This window comes from Alosa alosa, chromosome 1, assembly GCF_017589495.1.
Source record: "Alosa alosa isolate M-15738 ecotype Scorff River chromosome 1, AALO_Geno_1.1, whole genome shotgun sequence".
In the NCBI taxonomy this organism is placed as follows: domain Eukaryota; kingdom Metazoa; phylum Chordata; class Actinopteri; order Clupeiformes; family Clupeidae; genus Alosa; species Alosa alosa.
The window spans coordinates 48,103,152-48,130,085 of record NC_063189.1 but is presented as its reverse complement, the minus strand read 5'-3'; the positions used below and the strand labels follow the sequence as shown (position 1 = coordinate 48,130,085).

General features: G+C 40.7%; 1 protein-coding gene across 2 annotated transcripts; it reads left to right on the top strand.

Annotated features, from left to right (window-relative positions):
• On the top strand, positions 1-23,669 carry vipr1a (vasoactive intestinal peptide receptor 1a). Of its 2 annotated transcripts, XM_048235214.1 has the most exons (13): positions 1-212; positions 2,098-2,185; positions 5,864-5,974; positions 14,815-14,930; positions 15,094-15,191; positions 16,910-17,033; positions 18,330-18,483; positions 18,739-18,799; positions 19,513-19,579; positions 19,663-19,754; positions 20,411-20,540; positions 21,565-21,606; positions 21,767-23,669. In XM_048235214.1, exons 1-13 carry the CDS (start codon positions 159-161, stop codon positions 21,959-21,961), a joined length of 1,332 nt encoding a protein of 443 aa, XP_048091171.1. In that variant the 5' UTR covers positions 1-158; the 3' UTR covers positions 21,962-23,669. The 2 variants fall into 2 exon arrangements, with proteins under 2 accessions (XP_048091171.1, XP_048093753.1); XM_048237796.1 differs by lacking the exon at positions 5,864-5,974.
• Positions 23,670-26,934: the final 3,265 nt, after the last annotated feature.

Genomic DNA, 26,934 nt, shown 5'->3' with positions numbered 1-26,934 from the left:
GGATTAAGACTACGTGAGTAGTGCCTACGTGAGTATCTGACGGCAACACGCGGTTCTAGATTCATAGTAAACCAATCAGTCAAATCTAAAAGTAGACATTACGTGGCAAGGACACAGACAAAAGCGGAAGAAGTTTGAAGTCGAAGTGTTACGCACACATGGACATGGATACTTGTGCCATATCTGCCTTTCTTCTGTTTTCGTTGCGATTGGTGAGTAGCCTAGGCTAATTGAAAAATAACAGATTGTTTTCATTTGGATGATGGTAACTTTAATATAGGCTAAATGCAATGCAAGCCTAATGTAAATAATGTATGATTTAGTTAATGGGCGTCATAGCCTGCATTTAAACTCAGAGCAAATTATTTCGTTATTGCCGAACAGTCTAAACTAGCCTATTCTTCATTGACCTGGTTAAATCGGGCAGATATTAAAGCTACCTTGTCCCCAATACAAAAGTTGCTAATTAAGGTAATAATTAAGTTAAAATACATTCACAATCACAGAAACCATCCACGCTTACACGGTGCTTTGTTTTACAATGGGCTGAAAACCTGCTCTCAAGGTTAATGCTGAATATATTCAACACAAGATAGATGTGTAAATCTATAGGCTTGCAAGCCTAACAATGTGTAAATTGTTGCATAGGCTACATGTTGTAGTAAAACAGCAATTAACTACAGTGCGACTTGAATCACATTCCTCTAGTTAAACCCTTTTGGATGAAACAGCTTGTACTAATGACAAACGGAATGGTGTCCCCTCTGGTTGCAACACAGTTTGAAGTATACCCTTACCAGGGAAACGATTGTTGTCCACCTGTAAAGCAGATGTTGTTGATTAGGCATTCAGCTTTACTTATCACAAACTCATCCTGATACTCAAATGTCTGTGACTTCAGTTACTTGAATACGAATTCGCTCGTATTAGATATGATATTTAATGTGAGTTCACAATTTGATCTTATGATCCCTGACCAACTAATATACGCTGACCTCTTTAATGTTGTGTAACAGCAAAGCCCATCCAATAGAAGGTGGCAAGTTCAGTAACAAATAGCACCAGTGTTTTTTTAAGGTTCTATACATTTGGTATGAAGGGTACCATCTAAACAAGGTGTTTTAACCTGACAATGAATCACGCTGACTCACACTTAAAGGGATAGTCCTTTGTGGCCATATGGGCAGAGGGTGCTAATAGCTGTAGTAACGGTTTGATTTATGTGGCCACTGAAGCGCCTCATCTGCCAAAGTAGCTGATAAATCTGAATAAGGCTCCGGTCCAGTGTGATTCCGGCCATAAAAGCAATCCTAAAATTATCTATCTACAACAGTCGAGAACCCTTTTGCAATTATGTAAGCACATAATGTAATCTGAAAACTGCTGCCCTGATTAAAAAAAACACTGCAACTGATCTCAGCTGGTATTCTGTCTATAATGGAGTGGAATGGAAATTGTGACCTCAAATGTTTGACCGGTAGTGTAGGGGAAACCCTCTGATGATCTATGATAGCATATTCTCACCTTGGTTTGTAAATATTTGAATATTATTGTTATTCGAACATGAGCATGATTATTTGTATATTTGCATTAGAAGATAAACATTCCCAATTTACCTATATATGTAATAATGCTCTGCAATGGCATTAATCAAACACTGATCCTCTGTTGTGGAACTGCATTTGTACTGCCAAACAGAATATCCTTCCACAACAGATGAATGGTCCAAAAAATTTACATAATCTTAGTTCATATGGCAGCCATTGCATGTGGAGGTTGATAATGAAAAGATTAAAGAACAACAAGTCCTTACCCTCTAAAACCCAGAGATGAAAGTAACCTGCTTTCAAGCAAAAAAGGTTTCTGCAGCTGGAGTTCGGCTTCTCTTCACAACAAGGAAATTTCACCTCAGCCCTTGCATACCTCTATGCAAGTCTATAATGTTCATATGTTGTTTCATGACTACACTGGCAGTCTGTGCTTTAATTCTGAGCCTGCTTTAATCTGCCATTGTTGGTTGATGATAGAAATGTAACATTTTGCAGCATGGTCTCTAATAAGTGTAATAAGTGTATGCTCTCTTTCATTACAAAACAGCTGAGCTCAGTGCAGGCGTGTGGTGTTGAGATCGACGTAGAAAAGAAGAGAGAGTTGTGCTTGTCTCGAGTGGAGAATGTCACTTCAGGTATGCTCTCTCTCTCTCTCATATTGAAACATACACTCAAACACTCTCTCTCTCACAGACACACACTCACTCAAACACACACACACACACACACACACACACACACACACACACACACACACACACACACACACACACACACACACACACACATAAGCCACTGAAGCCATCCCAGATCTTCATGGTAATTTACTGATCTTACTGTAAGCAAGCTGATTATTTGTGTTCTCATCACTGTGCGTGAGCCATGAGTCCTCCGTCCTGTACGATCTTAATTATGATGAATGAGGGGGCTATTCTCTTCTATAGACTTACAGTGATAAAGCAACCAAGATGATGACAAAGGAATGTCATTGACCTATAAGGGGTGGAGAGTATTTTAATCAGCTTCACATAAATTTAAACTGTTGGTCAGATTTACGTCAATTACGTACGATTTACGTTTTTTTAACGAGGTAGTGGGTCACCATTGTGTGCTGCATGACTGTCATTACAGTTTTTTAGAACTGTTTACACACGTTTTCAAAACTCTGTGTCTATTTTTCAAAACTCCACACACAAAACCCACAATTGCTCACACAAAATGCAAAATGCCTCAAATCTCCAGCAAAATGACACACAACATTCAAAATGTCAAAAACACACCTTTAAAGCAAACATTAAGCCTCACATTACAAACACTTTTGTCATAATATGACATTTTGGATACATCATGTACACACTGTTGCTCAAAACCTAAAAGCTCTTCTGTCTTAGGCTTTCTATATGTATTTCCATACAAGAGTGAAAGTTACGGTATCAACAAAGAGAAGTTGAAATACACAGTAAAAAATGCCAGCAATATTGAAAACCAAAAATAGTGATTTTTTCCCAAATAATTTGCTGTTTCTGAATACAGTATTTTACAGCAAATTTTGTTTTTTTTCCAAAGACAAGTGTGTGTGTGCAGGTCTGTGTGTGTGTGTGTGTGTGTGTGGGGGTTCATTCATAGGCCTATAGACCCTTTCAACTGCAGAAACAAACAATTCTACAGTAAGCGTTCCTAAGGCATTTCTGGAGGCACAGAAAAATTTATTGAGCTAATGGTACTGTAACATGGGGACAAACAAAAAATAGAGTAAAAAAGACAAATTTTACAAACATAAAGTCAACTTTTGTAGAACATTACTGTAAGCTAAAGTCCGATTACTGTAATTTTCAAAGTATCTGCATTGGTTCTGAATATTTCAACCGAAATCCTCTAGGAGCAGATTGAAAGGGTCCATACCTATATATATATATATATATATATAGAGAGAGTATATCTATTCATAGACCTATACTAAGGCAATGATTGGATGGTGTTCAGTAAAGTAAAGAGTGTTTACACATGTGAAGAGAAAGAGTGAAGCACTGGTGATTTAGTGTGGCATTTTGATGGGTTGTGTTTGAAGAACGAAATCAAGTTACTTCCTGTTAGATTTTTGTGTGTTAGGTAGAAAATTGAGTGTGGTGTTTTGCAAAATGTGTTTTAGTCAATTGAAAACTGAGTCAAAGACTGAGAATTAGTGTATGGTTTTGCAGATTTGGTGTCGGGTTATGATGTTTAGAGGACATGTTTAGAAAATTGTGTGACAAGCAAAGATTTAGTGTGTAAGCAGTTGAAAAAAACTGTAATATGAAATTTTGGATACATCATGTACAAACTGTTGCTCAAAAACTAACGCTCTTTTGTCTTTCATAGACTTTATGTATTTCCATACAAGAGTGAAAGTTACGGTATCTACAGAGAGATGTTGAAATACACAGTAAAAATGCAAGCAATATTGAGACCAAAAAATAGTGATTTTTCCCAAATAATTTGCTGTTGCGAATACAGTATTTTACAGCCAACAAGAACAAAGCAAAGCAAAATACAATGACCACCAGATGTACATGGAGTTCTGAAAAAACTGATTTTGCCTATGACTGACTACTATCAAATTACTTTGCTTTTTCTAAAGAAAAAAGTGTGTGTGTGTGTGTGTGTGTGTGTGTGTGTGTGTGTGTGTGTGTGTGTGTGTGCGTGTGTTTATGTGTGTGTGTGTGTCTGTATGTGTGTGTGTGGGGGGGGACAAGACAAGACAAGTTTTACTGTACATAAAGTCGACGTTTTGTAGAACATTCCTTTCAAAGTATTATATCTGCATTGGTTCTGAACATTTCAACCGGAAATCCTCTAGAGCCAGATTGAAAGGGTCCATACATACATATAGAGTATATCTACTGTATTCATAGGCCTATACTAAGGCAATGATTGGATGGTGTTCCGTAAAGGAATGAGTGTTTACACATGTGAAGAGAGAGAGTGAAGCACTGGTGATTTAGTGTGGCATTTTGATGGGTTGTGTTTGAAAAACGAAATCAAGTTACTTCCTGTTAGATTTTTGTGTGTTAAGTAGAAAATTGTGTGTGGTGTTTTGCAAAATGTGTTTTAGTACATTGAAAACTGAGTCAAACATTGAGAATTAGTGTATAGTTTTACAGATTTGGTGTGGGGTTATGATGTTTGGAAGACATGTTTAGAAAATTGTGTGACAAGCAAAGATTTAGTGTGTAAGCAGTTGAAAAAAACTGTATTTGTCATTGTCATTATTTGAGTGAAAAACAATATGATTGAAATGTGTTCTTCAAGAGGATTGAATGAATATTTTAAATAGTCAGTATGTTAGTCAGTAATTATTTGCTATTGCAGTGCACTCAAGATTGCATTTTCTTTACTCTGGCGCTAGAGATATATCCGTGTTACACATGCAGTATATCAGTAAAAAGAACAGGTGTTCTGGACTCTTCAGAGACGTAATAAGGATCACTATCAGTGTTAACCTCACTGTGTGTGTATGATTGTGTTGTGATTCCCATGCTCAGTAGCGCAAGTGTGATATTACTGTAATTAAGATTATAATTGACAGAGCAGTTACTGGACACAGTTCAAGTTGAGATCTGACGGACAGTGCAGCGCCAGTGAGACCATGCGCTGTCAATTACAACATCGACTCGTCCCAGGAGTAATGTTGCTGATACACAGATTAGTTTCGCTTGTGATGAAATGAGCTGAGATTTCATAGTCTCTTCTGTGGTATGTCCCCGATTGTTTGCCGTTGGTTGTTGTCCTAAAACAACCACAAAGGAGTTGGTTCTCAGTCAGTGAGAGCCGCCTGTCATAAGATTTTTAAGAGCAAAAGCTTTTAGTATGCAGTCAGCCTTGTGAAGGTACTAGTGCCCTCTATTGTGTGCTTTCTGGTGGTAAAGAAAAACTTCAAGCAGTGATATACATGTTGTCTAATGAGATAAACAGTGGAGCACTTTTCAGTGTTGGTGGTCTGTGTTCAGTTGTGTAAGCTGTCACAAAAATGCCTGTTTCAACAAACATGTTTCATAAGCCTATGTACTGTACAAAAATTCACCTGCATCACCTGCATCTAAACCCTGTGCTGGGGGTTTGGAATCATAGCCAGGGCATTTAAACATTTTTGGAGGAAGTGCCACAGTATCCTTGTATCAGATTTGATATGGGAGGCAGTGCCACAGTATCCTTGTATCAGATTTGATATGGGTCTATTATATTTCTTTTTAACTGCACTGATAAGACTCAACTCCTGCCAACCTGTGTCTGTTGTGTTCTCCCCATCCTCTGACATGTCAATTTTCTCTTGTCAGGTTGCCTGGGGTCGTGGGACACGATTGCCTGTTGGCCATCAGCTCGTGTAGAAGAGGTGGTCACTATACCCTGCCCAGATTATTTCAGCTTTGTGTCTGGCCACCCCAAAGGTAAAACTCACTGAAGATGGTGTTCTTTCTCTCCCACTGAAATGGAATAGGGTAGTCTGGGTCATGCCTGTGTGCTTGCATTACAGAACCACAACAGGTCTTTTTCAGGCTGGTGAACAATGTTCAGATTGGATTCTAATTATCAGAGGGTATAATAACATAGACGTTTAGCTGTTCTGAGTCCTTGTTTTCTTTTTGTATAGATCATAAACCCTATAGTGCAGTGTTTCTTAACTGGTCGGTCGTGACCCAAAAGTGGGTCGTGGAACCGTTCTGGGTGGGTCGCTGAGCTTGTGTTAAAAAAGAAGAAATCGCTCATTTAAAATGCTACATTATCAGATCTAATATTGGACCTTTATTTTCATAGATTTTACAGTTTTTTTCAACTGCTTACACACTAAATCTTTGCTTGTCACACAATTTTCTAAACATGTCCTCCAAACATCATAACCCGACACCAAATCTGCAAAACCATACACTAATTCTCAGTGTTTGACTCAGTTTTCAATGGACTAAAACACATTTTGCAAAACACCACACACAATTTTCTACCTAATACACAAAAATCTAACAGGAAGTAACTTGATTTCGTTCTTCAAACACAACCCATCAAAATGCCACACTAAATCACCAGTGCTTCACTCTTTCTCTTCACATGTGCAAACACTCTTTACTTTACTGAACACCATCCAATCATTGCCTTAGTATAGGTCTATGAATAGATATACACTCTATATAGGTATGGACCCTTTCAATCTGCTCCTAGAGGATTTCCGGTTGAAATATTCAGAACCAATGCAGATACTTGAAAATTACAGTAATCGGACTTTAGCTTACAGTAATGTTCTACAAAAAGTTGACTTTATGTAAAATTTGTCTTTTTACTCTATTTTTGATTGTCCCCATGTACAGTACCATTAGCTCAATACATTTGTCTGTGCCTCCAGAAATGCCTTAGGAACGCTTACTGTAGAATTGTTTGTTTCTGCAGTTGAAAGGGTCTATAGGCCTATGAATACATACTGTACACGAACCCCCCCCACACACACACACACACACTTGTCTTTGGAAAAAAACAAAATCAGTGTTTTCAAAACTCCATGTACATCTGGTGGTCACTCTATTCTTTTTTGCTTTTCTTCTTGTTTGCTGTAAAATACTGTATACGCAACAGCAAATTATTTGGGAAAAATCACTGTTTTTGGTTTCAATATTGCTTGCATTTTTACTGTGTATTTCAACTTCTCTTTGTTGATACCATAACTTTCACTCTTGTATGGAAATATATATAGAAAGCATAAGACAGAAGAGCTTTAGGTTTTGAGCAACAGTGTGTACATGATGTATCCAAAATGTCATATTATGACAAAAGTGTTTGTAATGTGAGGTGAATGTTTGCTTTAAAGATGTGTTTTTGACATTTTGAATGTTGTGTGTCATTTTGCTGGAGATGTGAGGCATTTTGCATTTTGTGTGAGCAGTTGTGGGTTTTGTGTGTGGAGTTTTGAAAAATAGACACAGAGTTTTGAAAACGTGCGTAAACAATTGTAAAAAACTGTATTCATATATGTCATTGCTATGGACATAGATAGACAATGTTTATGTGGCAGCAAGGTCATGTTAGACATAATTTTAGCGGTAAACAAGTAGGCTGCGACCCTGAATATTTGAAGTAGTATATGGATTCTCTTAAATTGAGGACTAAATGGGACAGAAACCCAAGTGTGTGGTGTGCAGTGCATTGCTGGCACGAGAGCATGAAACCATCAAAATTAAAATGTTACATGGAAACCAAGCACCCCTGTCAAAGATAAACCTGTCGTGTAGCCTACTTTGAAAGGTGCATCAGGAGTTGAAGACTTCACAAATGTAATGCCAAACATCAGCATGTTCCAAACAAATAGGCCTACAGGCACTTTGCGTGTCTTAGCATGTAACTCACCATATCTGTTGTCTTGAACGCTAAAAACAAAATATGGGTCGCGACTTGATGAACATGGGAAATTGTGGAACCCAAAGCCAGACCAGTTAAGAACCAATTCTATTGAGCATGGTAGAACACATTGTTTCCTCTTAACAAAGTGAACAGACCCCCTTGGAGGATTGAAGACATGTGATGCAACTGATTGTGTTAATGTTGTCATTTTGGTACAGTCCCCTGAATGTGTCTCACACATCTAAGGGTTATTAAAAGGATATAATGCAGTTACTACTAGATACTGAAGCATTTTCATTTGCAGTCATACTGATGTACTGCTTGATGTTGTTTTCTCCCTCCCCCATATGCACATGTTGGTTGCAAATGCTGACTTGCAGCTTAAATTGAGAACAGGAAGTTAGATATGTGACAGGAAAACTTGAAAACATGAGCAGTTTCTGTGATACGTGACTCATACTGACATGTTTATGAACCCATGTGGTTGCATCTTTGTCACAATCTATAATGCGGAAGATAAGGCACAAGAGGAAGTTGAGGTCTAAATGGGGAAAAGGTGTAATATACAGAACATGTATGAAAACTGTAGTGTTCATGTTTAAACTCTTTGCCTCAGACAAATGTGCACACACGCATACACACACACACACACACACACACACACACACACACACACACACACACACACACACACACACACACACACACACACACACACACTTGTTTGAACCGTTGCCAGTAAATAAGAAGAAGCTCAGGCCAAGCCCCTAATGGCTGTGGGGGCAATGCATGGAGAAGCAGACTTTTTGTGTTTGTACGTTTTTCCCAACATCCTTGGCAGGCAGATCATTAACTCTCACTCTGACCTGAGGAGGTTGCTGAGATGTTGAGATGGGCCGAATGCATGTTTGTGTTTGTCCTGGTGTTGTGAAACTTTTAACTTGTTTATTAATTAGAGAGTCTCGGCAGCTCAGCAGGGTGCCTGAGTGGAGAAAGACGTCCTGGCTAATTTGATGGGCTGCTCTCATGAGGCTGGAGGGCCTTGCTAGCTGGAAAAGGGCCAGTGTCTGAAAACATACATGGCAACCAGCGTGGGAGTTCTGAGATGGACCAGTACATGACTATTTCTGTTTCTGTATCTGCCCCCAGAGTGGCATGTCTCTAGGCTGTTATGGTTATGTCTGCGCTATTTAACTAGGCAAATGTGTGTGTGTGTGTGTGTGTGTGTGTGTGTGTGTGTGTGTGTGTGTGTGCATGCATGTGTGTGCATACTATGCATACTGTGTGTGTGTGTGTGTGTGTGTGTGTGTGTGTGTGTGTGTGTGTGTGTGTGCAGACTAGGACTAAGTATGGTGAAACTGAAGATGAAGAAGATAAAAAGAGTTTGTTTACAGTGTAGTGTAGGCAGGTCTGCATGAATGTCAAAACCACATGTGAAAAAAAACACTCTGAAAAAATAAATTAATTAAAAGTTTCTTGTTTCATACTTTAGTCATTGGGTAGTGTTTTGTCATTGCATAATTTGAATGAAAGTGTTTTACAATTATTAGTATCTGTTCAAAATTCATCAGAAGTCCATAATTTAAAATCAAAACCTGCCAAAGCTTTAAAGCAATAGATAGATATATAGATAGATAGATAGATACATACATACATACATACATACATACATACATACATACATACATACATACATACTGACTGACTGACTGACAAATTCAAGGTCTCAGTAGCATACAGACAACACACACACATTCACTAACAGCAGAAAAAGTAATTAAAAGTATATAATATAAAAACACAACTAAGCAAAAAGGACAGTAGAAGATAAAGAATATAAATATACATTACATTTAGCAGACACTTCTTGACCAAAGTGACTTACATATGTCAGCTATATTACAAGGGATCACATTGTCCCCGGAGCAACTTGGGGTTAAGTGCCTTGCTCAAGGGCACAACAGTGGAAGCTGGGAATTGAACCGACTACTTTCAGGCTACTGCACGCTAGCCCAGCTCCTTAACCACTACACTACCACCACCATATGTATGTATGTATGTATGTATGTATGTATGTATGTATGTATGTATGTATGTATGTATGTATGTATGTATGTATGTATGTATGTATGTATGTATGTATGTATGTATGTATGTATGTATGTATGTATGTATGTATGTATCTACCACCACCCCAAAATACAAATTATGCTAACTAACACTTAATCTAAATCAATTCTAAAAACAGTATCCACATAGTGGCGATTAATCAATCAAGAGGTGCTTGCAATGACTGAGGCAGGGACTGAGCCTGTGATTATCTGTGCATAGTAAGGTAAGGTAAGGTGCTCTGTGTGAGTGAGTGTCGCGGTGATAGTGCAATGGTGATAGTGGTCATGGTGATAGTGCAAATGAGTAAGTGCAACAGTGCAAGAATAAGTATATATATATATATCTATATATATATATATATATAACTATTTTAAGAAAAGGTATAAGTGTGGCCACAGTTCGGCTGTGGCATGGAGGGAGGGGTTATTCATATGTGCTAATGTGCTAATATAGCACGCAAACAGTGAGGCAGAAAGACAGTGGTACAAGTGGCTAGTGGACAGACAGTATCAAACATGGAGGGGGTGAAGAGGCAGACAGACTATGCAGAGAAGTCTATCTCTCCTCTTCCCTTAAGTGAAGCATTGAACAGTTCAATGGCCCTAGGGACAAATGACTTCCTCAGTCTGTCTGTTGTGCAAGGCAGTGAGCGAAGTCTCCAGCTCATCAGGCTCTTCTGCTTAACAATAGTGCTGTGGAGTGGGTGACACTCATTGTCCAAGATGTTGATCAGTTTGTTCAGGGTCCTTTTGTCAGATATTGAAGTGATGCACTCCAGTTCAGCTCCCACTACAGAGCCAGTAATCCAGGTTACCAGGTGAGCGTCTACACCCATCTGCAAGAGCTTGTCTCCCAGTCTGAGGGGTTGGATGAAAGAACATGATTCTCACAGCACTTTTCCCCTTGTCCAGGTGAGAATGTGTCCTGTGTAGAAGATAAGTGATGGCATCGTCCACGCCCACTTTCTCCTGGTAGCCTTGGACACAGTCTGTCAGGCCCCACTGCTTTATTGATGCGCACTTTCTTTAGTTGGGCTCTCACTTGATCTGTTGTGATGATGGGGGGTGTAAGGGGGAAAATTAATCATTTTCGATGTCAGGCCAGTTCAAAGTCTTGGATAGAGTTTGCATTTTTATGGAGTTTTATATTCTTGCTTTGGGAGAGTAGCTTTTGGAGCACTTCCAGAACAAGGCCTGAAGGATTTAGATGCTGTGGGGGTGAAATGTGGTGGATTTATCTTCTTCACGTGGGCCAGGAGTTCACCGTAAAGATAGCCTCTGGAGATCAGTGATGCAACCCAGATGTGCTAGAGGGAGATGCAGCCACAGTGTATCCATGAACTTGTAGATCCATGTGTGTGTGCAATGCATGAGTGTGCACATAACTGTGTGTGTGTGTGTGTGTGTGTGTGTGTGTGTGTGTGTGTGTGTGTATGTATGTGTGTGTATCTGTTTAAATGCCTATAGATATATATCCCTTCTATGCATAGGATAAAGTTTCCCTATTGTAGGCTCAGGACTCCTGAAGCCTTGGACAGAGGAGGCAGACACGGGTTGTTGTAGGAATGTGGAGGCTGATGCTGTGGGGAGTGGGGTGTATTTCACAGAGCTCTCCATGTCAGTGAAAACCAGGGCAAGAGGGAGCTCCTGTCAATCATAGGGTTGATGGAGGATGTCCAATAAAACCTCAAATGTGCCGTCAAGACACCCATGAGTTTTGAATGCCTGGATGATTGTACATTTCCACTGGCTGGTATCAATACCAATCCAGCAGGTGCAACACAAAACTCAGTCTTTAATCCATCACCAAATACATTCAAACGGGTTTCTGTGCTCAAGCTGGAACTTATGGTTGTAATTGTATTTGGATTGTGTACCAACATTTTCACCTACTTAGGTGTACAATGATCAATTCCCCCCTTCCACAAATAGTTTAATTAAGTTTCTTACCTGTAATAGAGGTGAGACATTACTATCATTGTACAGTGAGGAAAATCCTACAAAATCCTCCTTTGCTCATTATAGTATTACAGACTCCAGAGAAAAGTCTGGGTCTTGACACATGTTCAAATTGAGTGGTAATGTCTTTTTATGCAGCTCTGGAAACGAAAACATGTGTTACGCAACTTGGCGCCACGCAGGTCGAGGGACATGCCATAAATTCAGCCTGGGTGGAGACTCCCATGTCCCAACACATTTGAACTTTTTCGCCAGGAGCTCATACGGGAAACGTTTCTAGTCATCCATCTTCTTTACTGTCTCTCTTCTAGTTTGTTTGACTTTGTGAGGTGATTGTGAGGATTGATTTCTGTCCATCGTCATGTGGGTAAATACTGTATTTGATATATGCCGTTGTCAAGGCCAAAACTTTATGACTGGGGTGTGTGTGTTGTAGGTGTTTCTCCTACGTATTCATAGTACTGATAAAAATTACCTGTAAAATTGGGTTGGTCATTTACTTGTCAACCACAAACCAGGATGTGCAGCTTTGACATCTCATGCATGATGATGCAGTGTACAACAGCTCTGATCAAATACAGTACACAAATGAGAAATGACTGCAGTCTTATTCTTTCATCAGCAAACCTCATGAGAGCATGGTCATGGCTATCTGTACCCTTAACATGGGTCAACTGTGGACTCATTAGGGGATCTTTGGGACCTATACATTCATCTCTCTCTCTCTCTCTCTCTCTCTCTCTCTCTCTCTCACACACACACACACACACACACACACACACACACACACACACACACACACACACACACACACACACAAACACACACACATACACACACATATACTGTACACTCTTGGCCTTTCACTCATTTGCTCACACACGCACACTCACATACTCTCTTTCACACACATACAGTACACGTGTGTGTGTGTGTGTGTTTTGTGTGTGTGTGTGTGTGTGTGTGTGTGTGTGTGTGTGTGTGTGTGTGTGGTAAGACCTTGCCCAGATCCACAGCCCAGCATGCTTTGCAGTGTTGTGATGAGGCCCCTTCAAAGGCTGCGCTGCAACAACAGCATGCTGGTTGATTACCTCCCGCCAAACACACGGAGGCGTCACGCATGTCGTTGAAAATCCTCCCCCTCTTGTTTCTTGGGATGATGAAAGCATTCTTTTGGCAAGCCTTCATTCAAAACAAATCTCTCTGTGCTGTGCACTGAAACAGCAGCAGCTGATCTCACCTATCTTAGCCTCCCTGCCCTGAGATTATCCACACAATTGTCTTTGGCGTATGTCATTCCGAGATCTGGATGAGTGGATTGAGGATGATTTTGAGTGAAAGTGTGTTTATTAGGAAGCCAAAGCCTGTAGTCACTGATCAAGATTAAAGGCTTTGTTCTCACCGTTTTAATATCAGATATGTTGAAGATACAGTCATCCTAAATCCTTGGATAACAGGAATATTTTTGTGTTTCTACCATTTACTGACATGACTAGAACACTACAGACTATTTTTTGTTAATTTTTCTTGAACTGCAACAAAGCCTCAGGACTTTTCTTTGTTTATGAGTAGTGATCAAAAAAGAGGCATCCTGATCTTACAACATGCTCATGTTAAATCATGCAAGAAATCATCATATAGGTAATTGTAGTTGATCCATGAAGGCATATATGTGTGCATTTAAAGCTGTAGTTTGCCTTCATAAGAAGACTGCTTCAATCAGTGCCATTTGACTTGTTTATGGCTCACAGAAATATGGATGTGCAACACATGTCTGGAGGGGAGCATGCTTTTGTAATGAGAGCAACCATGGCATGGGGTACATTTACTGGTGTTTTATTCATTTCCAATCTCTCTAATTGTAGTATCTAATGATTTATAGATGTCCTTTGAGATGAGGCGCCATAGCCTATAGGGATCTTATTATTGTGTTTCAGACAAGTAAGCTTGAAGTTGAACAAACATAAAAATAAATATTCCCCTGTTGTGTAGTTGGTATGATCAGGTGAAAATGGATGAAGATGACTGATCATGCTAAATTGGGAATGAATCCATCAACCTGCTTTGTTAAGACATAGTGTCTATGTCCTGATACTGTATATATTACCACAGCTGGGCATTATTTGCATTTTATTTGTTTTGTAATTAGTAAATGTGTAACAAGATAAGGCTATAAAAATAATAATGGCATAAATATTTTTATGATTTTAACAATGTGTTATAGCATATGATAAAGATCATGAATTGTATTCTGTTTTACTACAGCTTACAGTCTGACAGGCAGATGGTCGGTCAGTTCCACGCCACCTGCCTTTTTGTAGTACAGGTTTAAAATGGTACCTGTTGCACTTTGCTGCATGCCTTTATGTTTAGCTTCAATGGGCACTTGAAATATACCCCTTTATAGAGGTCAACTTTCCACTGCTGAGCTGCCACTGAGGAACTGTAGGGCTAGTGTAGTGGTACAATGCTCTTGCACTCTGAAAGGTTCAGGTTGCTGGAAGGTTATAAGGACAAGTGTGTGTACATTCATTACAGAGGATGCAGTGTGTTTTCTTAGTAACAAGTGGTGATAAGTGCTGGAAAAACCCGGCACAGTGGGTCAGTTTAATCATTTGTCAAGGTACTTCCAGTAAGGAACATTTAGATGTGTTATTGGTTATGGATATGTCTCTCTCTCTTAGTTGGCATGTGAACATTAGAGAGTAAAAGCCACGGGAAGCCATGGCTTAAATCACTACATATTTCCACAAAAGTGTCCCTCAAAAGTTGTATGGTTTCCTTTGTTGCAAACTACCTATTCCTGAAAACTGTATCGCTTCCTCTGCCTCCAGGAAATATATCAAGGAACTGCACCTCGGAAGGCTGGACAGAGATCAACGCTTTGGCCATTGCTCAGACGTGTGGTTACAACCCCAACAGCACCTTCAGTGATGAAGTGGTGAGTCTGGTAAGTACCTCTGACACCCACACTATGTTGTATCCATGTGTTCTTGGCCATCTCTATGGCAATTCTTTATCCTGGTGTTGAGCAGGTATCAAAATGGGTTTCCATGGGCTTTGTCAGCAAGTGCACTGTCTCCCTGCATATGATGGCTGTTTATGTCTTACAGGGCAATTTCTACTCATCAGTGAGGATTGGCTACACCATCGGTCATATAGTCTCCCTAATATCCCTGACTGCGGCCATAGTCATACTGTGCATCTTTAGGTAAGGTGTTGTTAAACCAGACCATACGTTTTTATACCACAATGCTGTAAAAATAGCATAAAATAATAAAATGACCTACTATAATTGTGAAGAAATTACGACGTACTAGGAAGGCGTTGCTGTTCCCAGTAAATTGCTGTCTATAATTCCCATAGTAAGAATTGTTCTTTTCTTGAGCAAACCAAACACATCGTGACATTTTCCCTAATGTTACAACCCCCGTCACAAGCACAGTGCGGTCTCAGAGTGAAGATGACTGCCTATAAAATCAAACACTTACTGGAGCTGCACCTCACAGAGCGGCCGACACCTGTAAGAGCAGGCAGCTGCAGCGACGTGATGGCTTAGCACGTGTTGTTAATCATGGCTTAAGCACTGCAGCTTCCTCTCCTAGCTTTTAAAACATTACACACACTATTAAACCGCAACCACCACTTCCCCCTCTCTCTCTGTCACTTTCTGGGTCTGGGTCTTCCTCTCTCTCATGAAGTGTGTGTGTGTGTGTGTGTGTGTGTGTGTGTGTGTGTGTGTGTGTCTGTGGGTAGGTTGGAGGGTGGGTGGGCGGGTGGTGATGTCTCTGTGTTTCTGTTTATGGGTGTATGTGTGTCTATATTCTAGTAAATAAAGAGAGTGAGATGTTTACATTGCACAGTCCTGCAATAACATTACTAAGAAATAACAGGGTTCAGCGAGGGTCTAGACTTTTGACTGTGGAAATGGGATGCATGAAGCACACTGTGTTTAGACAGGCCTCTCTAACAGCAAAACAGTTGTGTCATATTCAGTGAAGTTGGACAGAACTAATCACTCACACAGAACATTTGGCTGCTCCTAAACTTAACTTCTGCACTGGCTGCACATGTTACGTTATGTAATCAACATGGAAAGAGGAATAGAAACAACTGTTGGATGTCTATGATCTGATCTATGTAAAGTGTGTTTCTGTCCCCCTCCTGCATGTCCCTATTTCAGCCCCTTAGTGTGGTGCAAATGCACCACTTCTGGTTCTGAGATTTTGTCCCCCATCATTAATCAGAGGTTGATAGAGTAGGAAGTGGAATCAAGTATAAGTATATGTACTATTTTGATCCCGTGAGGGAAATTTGGTCTCTGCATTGATCCCAATCCGTGAATTAGTGAAACACACTCAGCACACAGTGAACACACTAATCCCGGCGCAGTGAGCTGCCTGCAACGACAGCGGCGCTTGGGGAGCAGTGAGGGGTTAGGTGCCTTGCTCAAGGGCACTTCAGCCATTCCTACTGGTCAGGGATTGAACCGGCAACCCTCCGGATACAAGTCCGAAGCGCTAACCAGTAGGCCACGACTAGCAAACTGTGGTCAGTAACAGCAAGTCCAGGGTATCATGTAGTGCAGGGACTCTGGGTGGGCCAGCAGGAAACTGGACAGACAGGAATTTAAAGGTAAGCAACAGACTTTGGTATCCAAGGCGACTGGGACTCACAACATTCAGGACTCGTACCCGAGGCAGACAGCAAACCGCTGCTCTTCCACGCCCATTAAGAGGTCGGATCAAATTAAGCGAGACGTTGGGAAAATTGTCAAAGTGGTTACCTCAAACTAGGAGGACTCTGTAGTCTAGACTAGATTATGCAGAACAAATCCATCAATCCATCTCAGGATACATGTAGTTCAGTGTTGTTAACTATGCTTCAGTTGACACTTCTGATGAATGTCCCATCTTGTTGTTTCCCCAGGAAACTACATTGCACGAGAAACTACATCCACATCAACCTGTTTATGTCCTTCATACTAAAGGCTGTCGCAGTGCTTGTTAAGGATGTGGTTCTGTTTGATGACCAGGAGTGTCCCTCTGAATCAGTAAGTGAGTCTCAATACAGGCACAAACAAACAAACACACACACACACACACCTGTGCAGTTGACCTGTAGACTGCCTAACAAAGCCAAGCAAGATTCATTTCAGATATTACGTTTTGTTTGTTGTATCAGTCATATTAGAACAGTTCCATGCCCTTTCCTGAAATTAACCTATACCAAAGATGCTTTATCAACAGTCTCACCAGCAAGTCACACCACTCTAAATCAGTGCATCTGACAAGCCCACCTGGGAATGTTTTGTCCCCAGCTTAACTGTATATGTGGAACAGGTTCAAGTGCTCCTTCACGGCGGCTGCTTTGGAGGGTGTAGCTATGTTTGTCGAGTCCTCGATCCCTTTTAAGAAAGGCTTGCTAATAAAACACTGGCATACATACATCCGGATATGGGGAGCTGTGGTGTTTGTTAAACACTTAAGAACATTGAGCAATGGCAGTTTGTGTATAGAGCATGGAGACTGGCCTTGGAAAGCCACCCTATATAACATGGAAATGCATATTTCCCTCTTTATGTCTCCACTCAGAGAGTTGGTGGCTGTTTGGATATTTGTTTAGACATTTGTGTAAATGATGCCTCGATAATGGTGTAAGCAGCTTATCCGCAGCTGCTGGTTTAAGATAATGGTGTCCACTGCTCTGCTGATGGTCAAACACTTCAGCTGCTTTACCTTCCATCAACATAAATATTCTCACAGGAGTCTGTCTGTCTGACTCCAAATTCACTTGGGTACCATGTTCAGACACAGGGGATCTTCTTCAAGTATTTGTTTTAACAGGAATGAAATGCAGAGAGTGCACTTTCTGCTCCTCTTGTCTTTGTCTTTGTATGACAGGTTGAAATTTAAAGCAATTGATTTACTGTATATCCGGTAATAATTGCTGATCGTTTGCAGATGTCATGCTTCTTGGCAGATTTATTATATTAAGAAAACACTTAAGGCTATTTTATGCATCAGAACTTTTTGTTATCTTTTTGGATGAAGGTGTGAAGTGAATAAATATATCAATCATTGCAGTGCGTCAGTCAGGAAAAGCTCCAAAAGTTTTGAATTGCATGTTAATGGTCAGTACCAGGTGTCAGAAATATTTTGAACCTCTTTCAGTCTGGGTTGGGTTTAGCTGTCAGTCAAACACCGTTATTTTCTTATATTCTTCTTATCTTATATTCCTCTGTTCATAGACATCTACCTCCCTCCAGTATATTGTCATGAAAATAGCTACTAGTGTATTTTTCCGCTGCTGCATTAACTTGATCACTGACTTGTGTTTTGTGTGACAGGTGGGGTGTAGGGCTGCAGTGGTGTTCTTCCAGTATGGAGTCATGGCCAGTTACTTTTGGTTACTGGTGGAAGTACTGTATCTTCATGCCCTTCTAGCGGTGTCGTTCTTCTCCGAGAGAAAATACTTCTGGTGGTACATTCTCATTGGCTGGGGTAGGTGGAGTGGATTTTGAATCTCATTGTACTAGGGACATTCATGAATGAGAATTACTCTACGCATTGTTGAAAGTAATATAGTCCTGAAACACTTGTCGTGTCGGTGGCTTATCGGTTCTGTAATTTTCCATTTCATGGTTCAGCAACCATCTTTTCTTCCCAGTGTATTGTTTACAATATTGAATGCATGCATAATTCCCCCATCGTTGAAGTATACCCGTGTACTCTCTCTATTCTCTTGGCTGCGACCAGGAGTTCCTGCAGTGTTCATCATGGCGTGGAGCATCACAATGGCTCACCAGACTGATGTTGGGTAGGTTTGACCTTGATGTCTTTCATTGGAGAAACATAATTTGCAGAATTGGAATAAGGTGTTCTTGTTCTATTGATAAATTCAATTTCCACAAAGACAGCTCCATGGAAACCCAACGTTGTGGTGTGTCACTTGAATCGGTGTGTCTCTAAAGACTTAAGTGTATTACAAAGGAGTGATGAAAAAGAAATAACCCTGAGGCTCCATAGTGCTCAGGAGGCCCATGACACTTGTTAGAGATTAGAGATTTTAGGATTCAATACACTTCATGTGGCCAGGACCATGTATTACTCTACAAATGCAGCCATTGGCGGTGATTCAAATGACATTGTAAATGCAATTTCAGCATGTTTCTCTCAAGGCTGTTTCCTCTGAGAAGTGATGGACGATGGCTCCACAAGGAGGTCACCAAAAGGCTATTTTTAGCAAGTGCAGGGCACCCTTGAGGTGGTTACTACTGTAGAATTTCATACAGAATTGTATCATGTCATGATCATTCTCAAGATTTATGACATCAAGAGACTGTTAGTAATTATACTCTATATTTCTTCAAAACCTGGCAATAATGCAAGAAGTGTCAGAAAATGTCAGTGTATATTGTGTGCAGCAGAATAGGAATGATTGCATCAAAGTATAGTATCCAATTTAAGGTGCAGATCCATTTGCAATGTAGCCTATTCATTATTTCATGTAGCTTTACTCATGTGTTATAGATGCTGGGATTTGATTGATGACCATCTTTGGCTGATCATCCGAGTACCCATCATATTTACTATACTGGTAATGTATCAGTTTGACATGGGCCATACTGCCTGTTGGGGTGAGAAACAGACATTTTCATACAGTGTGTTTGATCCATGCAGGTAACTTTCATTCTCTTCATCTGTATCATACGGATACTTCGGCAGAAGATCAATTGCAGAGATATCGGACGACATGAGTCCAACCAATACTTGTGAGTTTTCCCTACTCTAGATGTTTTTTTTATGTGATACTACTGAACACATTGGTATGGTAAGCTTTGTGGGTGCCACCAATATGACATTGGTATCGGAACTCCCCCTATTACCTATGGTCCCGTATTGCCGCCGTCTTGCGTGTATGTGTCACTTAATATCCATTTCTATACAAACCAAGACGGCGGACTCCTAAAAAAACGCAATCACAGGTGTATCTTAATTAGCTATGTACCAAAAATGACATTTTACCGTGACTCGAAGAGCTGTAAACACTGTTGTAAGGCTGTGTGTACACAACCGCTTGGAGCTCCAGTGGAATTTTAATTTCATGACGAGAATTCTCTGTCTAACCGTTCATGTGCCGTTGAAACGGCGTAAATAGGTGACCCATCAGGCCAGCACTATAACTCCGAGCGTGGTAAACAAAACCGGATATTTCAGGCAGTAAATGCTCCCGTTAAGAACCAAACCAGATTTTGTAGTGTTAAAAAACATTGTTGTTTTAGAATTTCTGAACAAAAGTGGTGATAATTGGGGGTGTTACGATAGTAGGCTATTATAAGCCTTTTTGTCGCTTGTTGCATGTTTCTGTCTAATCATTACATTTCTATTGCAACCATTAATATTCATTCCAGTGTTATTTGTGTCACAGGAGGTTGGCTAAATCAACATTGCTGTTGATTCCTCTGTTTGGGATTAACTACATAGTATTTGCACTCATTCCTGAAAATCTAGCCCCTGTTATTAGGCCTGTGTTCGACCTGGTCTTGGGGTCATTTCAGGTAAATCACTACAGCATGCACAGCATCTTCTCTCTTCCTCATCATGGAAACAAATGTGTCATTCTTTTGAAGGCCTCAGGGACTCCTCCCGCCGGGTGCAGACTTGGTCTAGATTCTTGAAATGTCGGCTTGTCTAATCATCAGTGTGATAAATACAATGTGGGGTTTGTGTTATTCGTCTTAGTCACTTATCCATCCAAGAAATATATTCCAATATTTTTCCACTGCTTATATTTCCAATATTTTTCCAAACTGCTGATCCGGGACAAAATAATCTGCAACTAAAACCCACACATTTGATCACACTTGTGGTTTTGAACCACTTAGTTACTGTCCACTGATAATATTTATCTACCTTAGTAAATATCTGTGTAGGATTTTTGTACACAAGTCTCCATTTATTTCTGGATATATGCTAAATGCCATCTTGGTGCTTTACATTTTCCTGGACCTCTGATTATAGCCTCAGCCCTCAGTCCCTCTCATTTGTCACTTTCGTAATTGATACAGACCATTCTGTCCCAGGGAGATGGTCTCTTTATTTTTTTCAAATATATAAACAGCAGAGATGTTAAATTCCTTGTGCTATAGGTACGGGATTTCACACTGCGGCCAGTCCACAAGCAAGCCTATTTACAGTCAAAACCAAAATCACTAACAAAAACAACCAACAGAACAGCCTTCAAGAGCATTTCACTGGGGTTATCGCAGGCACCTTCCTTCATAGGCATTTCATTGAATTAGGCCCACAACACCTCCAGGTGGCTCAACAGTGGTATCTGGCGTCCCAGACTCACCCCCCCACACACACACACACACACACTCATGATGTGTCCTCTACCAATAAATACAGATAACAAACCAGACCAGACGTAACAACACAAAATTACTAACAAATATGTTTCACTAGCAAGTGCTTATGTGATCCAAAGCCTATTTACAAAATGGCTATTTGTGAATTTATACAGATGCTGTTTAATTGTATTATATGTGTTTTGTTACTCACTATCTCTCTTTGTCTCAGGGTTTTGTGGTAGCTGTTCTGTACTGTTTCCTAAATGGAGAGGTAATACAAAATCACCTTGATCTTATTATTATATAACACAAATTACTTTTGTCAGTGTCATGACAGACATAATCCATATTCAACCTCCTCAGTCCTTAGCCCTCAGAGGGTGCCCCCCTCTATTAATGCTCTCCCCTGTTCTCCTCTCCTCCCATCTCAGGTGCAGGCAGAGATCAAACGCAAATGGAGGAGATGGCACATGCAAAGGTTTCTTGGAAACGGCACCAAGTACCAGTACCAGCAGCCGTCCCTAGGCAGCAATGGGAACAACAGCACCCAGATCACCATGATGACCAAATGCAGTCCGACCACGTGGCGAGCTAGCGAAGGCCCGGACGACCTCTCAGCTGTCTGACACCGGGCTCTTGCGACAGGAAACCGCATGTGGTTGGAGAAGTGCCCCACACGGGCGTATGGCTTACGCATCCTCTTCCTCCTCTCTGTAGAGTGTCACTCCCTCCATCCTGTGTGACATATCTGATTACTGTGGCACACACAATGACATTATCACTAAGTGGGGCAGCAATGTAATTTGCAGTGCAAGCAAGGTGCATTGTGTCAGAGGGTATGCCATGTACGACACTGTGACACCAGCACACCAGCTCTCAGCCATTTCCATTCAGGGCCATCATGTGCCCCTGTGAACTGTACGTATAGCTGAGAATTTAGAGAGGGGATTTAACATGATTATCACAAACATGAAAAACAGTGGTGTTTTCCACAGTTAGGGATTAACTGTTAGCCTGTCTGATACCAGACCGATTTTCTAATCTTAATTGATAATCAGTCTGGGGACCCTTCATTCACTTCCGAATTCCTAGGGCCATAACCAGCAGTGAAATTAAGTTGGTACATTAAACTCTTATGTGTTTGCTGTACATTTTTCTTGTAAATGAAGGTTAATTTAAATACAGTTGTTTATTTCCAAATTCCAAAGAAAATACATGTCAGTATTGTTTAACACTGACACCATTGCTGCAGCCACTGGTTTTGTTGAACAGTGCTGCTGACTGTGTCATAAAGCCCGCCCCTCTGTCTGTCATAAAGCCCGCCCCATACCGGATAAGTGGTTGCTTTGTTTTTGGTCTTTTGGAAATCAGCTTCAATGGAAATACAGACCTGACCGAGTTTGTCTGGGTTCACTAGAACTAGACTAATTAAACGTCTAAAAAGAGATTGTAAGCTGAGCACACCATTGATCAATTCTACACACACAGACCGGTTGACAATGAGTAAGAAATGCTGTCTGTTCAAATTATTACAGGATTTAGCTACCACAGATGCCTTCCGGTTGAACACCTCTGGTTAATCTTTTTCTCCATAATGTGGTCATTGGAGATGAGTTGATTAGTCAGTGCTAATAGAAATGTCAAGTACAATGGTAGTACTATTTTAGGCATCGCTTCACCTATTTTGTATGTGTAAATAACATGTAAATGCCACAAATAGACCCGTACATTCTTAGGTTTCATGGCCAGCTCCACCCTGTAACCAAATGTGAATTAGCAGATGTATGTTTGTCCCACAGACTTACGCGATGTGGTTGTATTTGTTTGTATGGTTGTTTGTATGAATTTGGACTGTTCTGTGTAGGCCTACAACTTTATAGTGCATGAACATGTGTATATAGTTATTGGTGGCGCAGATTGCAGAATGTGGATTGTACAATAATAGTGTTTTATAGATCTAGACTCTGTCAATTCACTTGCTGTGTGATAGATGTGATAATGTGTGATGTAATTTCTCTCGCTTGTTTGTCATCAATTGCTGTGGTTAAGATGAAGCTAAAAAATAATGTGGGTGTCCATGATCTGTATTTTCTATCATAGAGTAATGATGTGTACACGTGGGTGCATCCATGCACATAAAAAAAACCTTATACCTCATAAGTCAATATGTACAGTATTTTCCATAATGGAAATTAGGAAAGTTAGTCAATAGATGCACACATTACACATTCCTTCTGTGATGTAAATGGCATGTAAATATTTTGGTAGTTGAAATGTGCACCAAATACATATGTAATGCAGAATACACTGTTTAAAGACCCTCCTTTATTTTCATCGATATTCTGTGTTTATATATACACTGCTGTTTTATAAAATTATGGAAAGTGTCAGGGAATCACTCGGGAGAGAAAGGCGAACAGGGAATTAGTTGCAAGGACCAGGCTTTATTTGCACAGGGTTGACGAAGGCAGATCCACACAGAAGTCGTAGCAGTAGACCAGAGTTCAGAATCAAAGTCACAAAAGAATACAAAAATTCAAACGTTCAGAAGATAATGTAGCTAAAAAAAGCTCAGAGGAATCACAAAGTACAAATAAAAGATGTCAAAACTCTCAAGTACACAAAGTGCAACAGAAATATAAAGTAACAACTCAATGATAAAAAAAACAGAGAGTACTCAACTTAAATAGGGAGTTGTATCCACCAGAGTCCAAAAACAGAGTCCAAGGAAAACTGAGAAACTTTCAAAAATAGTCCAAGAAACAACAGGGAAAAGGTTCACCCAGGAGCGCACTTGAGAACCCGCAGGCGCAGAGAAACTAGAAGCCACTTTCGACGACGACTGGTGACCAACTGTGGCAGAGAGGATGTTCCCTATCAGAATTACATTCTCCTAGCTTAGACAGCAGAGAGTCTTTTGATATCAACAAGAACATTTTGATGTTTCTTGTAAACTCTTGCCAACATCTTTGTTATAACACTCAAAACTTGAGCGGGAGTGAGAGGGAGATATTGAGAAAGATCCTGGTTTTGTTTATCTTGTGTCTCTGTCATATCCTATCGGTTATCTACACCATCGCTGGCACTGGGCACTGAGCACTGACCCTTCAGGCTGCAGACATTCTCAGAGCTATGGGCACAACTAGGCTACAGGAACATCTGCATATACTCATATTTTTGTAGCCTACATTTTAGAACAAACTCTAGCTTGGAGTCTTCACTATAATTCTTGTGCAAGATCTAGCCTGTGTTGATTTGTGTGCTTTCTAGAAATCCTCTTTATAGCTGGTTCATCATATGCAGAATGTCAGTCTTTCACTTCACTTTATCCAAAGCAACTTCTATACGTCAATTCTTAAAAGGGCCAGTTTCTCCAGAACAACTCGGGGTTAGTGGCTTGTTCAAGGAAATGGTGGTAGCCGGGAACTGAACCCTCAACGCCTACCTCCATTTTTTTATTGGCATATAATTTCTCCTGTAAGCTGTCCACTCAAGCAACTAATCAATGCACCGCTGAATCAATGCACCGCTGAATTCTGCGTTCATAACAACAACTTTCTAATAAAAAAGGCTACAGTAGGCCTATTAGGGTCATCATTTGGAAGACAATTTGGAAATAACAGACTGAATAAAAAGGCCATGCTTGGGGAGAGAGCAAGAGAGAGCAAGGAGCTGTAGCCTATCACTGATTTCCCCAAAGGATTATTTGCAATTTCTTTGGTCTGACTCACCATCAAACCCTTCACCAAGCCTTTCTCAGCTCACTTGAGTACAAGTAGCTTATGAAGCAGGGATAAAACGGATAGGTAATTAAAGTGGAAATCTGGAGTAAAAACAACCTAGGGTCTATTTACGGTAGTTAACAACTTCAAACTTTTGATTGAGAGCAAAATTATGTTAACGTTTATTTGCATTATCACTGAGTGATGTTAATGATGCTGAGTGATGCGCACGCGGCAAGGTGTCACGTTGCTTTTTTATACCACTAACAATGTTCAAAATAGAATTTCACTTCTGTGGTAGTGTGGTGAGGGTCTCTACAGACAAACCAAAATATTGTGTACAAAGAGATCATAACAAGACCAGGGATGGATTAGTGAATGGGCCTACCGGGCCCAAGGGCTCAGGGGGCCCTGAAGCTCAAGCCTCTGTGTGAAGTCACTACACTCTTAAAACAAAGGGTTCTAAATGGAACCTTTAAGGGTTCTATAACTTGGTACATATGGCACCCTCAAAAGGTTCCATATAGAACCATTCCAGAGGGTTCAATATAAAAAAACCCCTTAGGGGTTCTTTCATTTTTATAAAAGGGTTCTAAATAGAATCCAAGAGGTTCAATCATTCCCCCAAAACCTTTTATTACTTGTTAATCATATTTTAATGTTTAACCATAAATGATGATAATGACTGCCTTGGTGAAGGTAACAAATGACCTCCTCTGCACAGCTGATGCTGGACTCATTTCCATCCTAATCCTCCTTGACCTGAGTGCAGCTTTTGACACCATATCCCATCAGCTGCTTCTGGAGCGTCTTACCAGCATTGGAGTGCAGGGCAGTGTTCATCAATGGTTCACCTCCTATCTCTCTGGCAGGACACAGCTTGTCCAGATTTTGGACCACAAGTCGGAGAGTGCTGCTGTCACGAAGGGAGTGCCACAGGGGTCTGTTCTGGGGCCCCTGCTCTTCATCATCTACCTCCTCCCACTGGGAAATATATATGAGGCAACATGGTGTTCAGTTTCACTGCTATGCTGATGACACCCAGCTTTATATGTCCACCAAACCGACTGCCTCCCTTCCTCCTGCTGCGATGACTGCCTGTCTGCATGATATAAATCTGTGGATGACTAAAAACTACCTAAAACTGAACAGTAACAAGACTGAAATCCTTGTTGTTGGCTCAAAAACACTGCTGGCAAAGATGGAAAACAGACTCTCCCTATCTGTAGATGGCGCCAACATTCCCTGCTCCACCAAGGTGAAGAGTCTTGGTGTTATACTAGACGGAACACTTTCATTCACTGCCCATATTAACAGTGTGTCTCGCAGGGCCCTTTTCCATCTGCGCACCATCGCAAGACTGCGCCCCTCCCTCAGTCAGCAGAGTGCAGAGGTACTTGTAAACGCCTATGCTACATCCCGCATTGATTACTGCAATTCCATCTTCTCTGGCATTCCACAGAAATCACTCCACCGCCTCCAAATAATTCAGAACTCTGCAGCCAGGATAGTAGCCAGGAAAGTCCACAAGCCACATAACACCTGTACAGTTACTCAGAGAGTTCAGTTTAAGATCCTACTGTTGACATATAAGGCCCTGCATAACCTTGCTCCCAATTATATCACCGACCTCTTGGAGAGCTACACCCCTTCCCGCTCGCTGCGATCCTCATCAGCTAGTCTGCTCAAGGTGCCCAAGATGAACCTCAGCACCATGGGAGAGAGAGCGTTCTCCCACACAGCCCTAAAGCTATGGAACTCACCTCCAAACGACATCAGGCAGTGTGAATCCACTGCCCAGTTTAAAAAGGAACTGAAAACATATCTCTTTAGACTAGCCTATGGACTGTGATATGGCTAAATGGACTTTATATATA

Coding starts and splice junctions, on each gene's coding strand:
- vipr1a (XM_048235214.1), top strand. CDS start 159: ATGGACATGGATACTTGTGCCATATCTGCCTTTCTTCTGTTTTCGTTG. Junction 20,541..21,564: donor TGGTCTTGGGGTCATTTCAG/GTAAATCACTAC, acceptor TCTTTGTCTCAG/GGTTTTGTGGTAGCTGTTCT. Junction 21,607..21,766: donor ACTGTTTCCTAAATGGAGAG/GTAATACAAAAT, acceptor CTCCCATCTCAG/GTGCAGGCAGAGATCAAACG.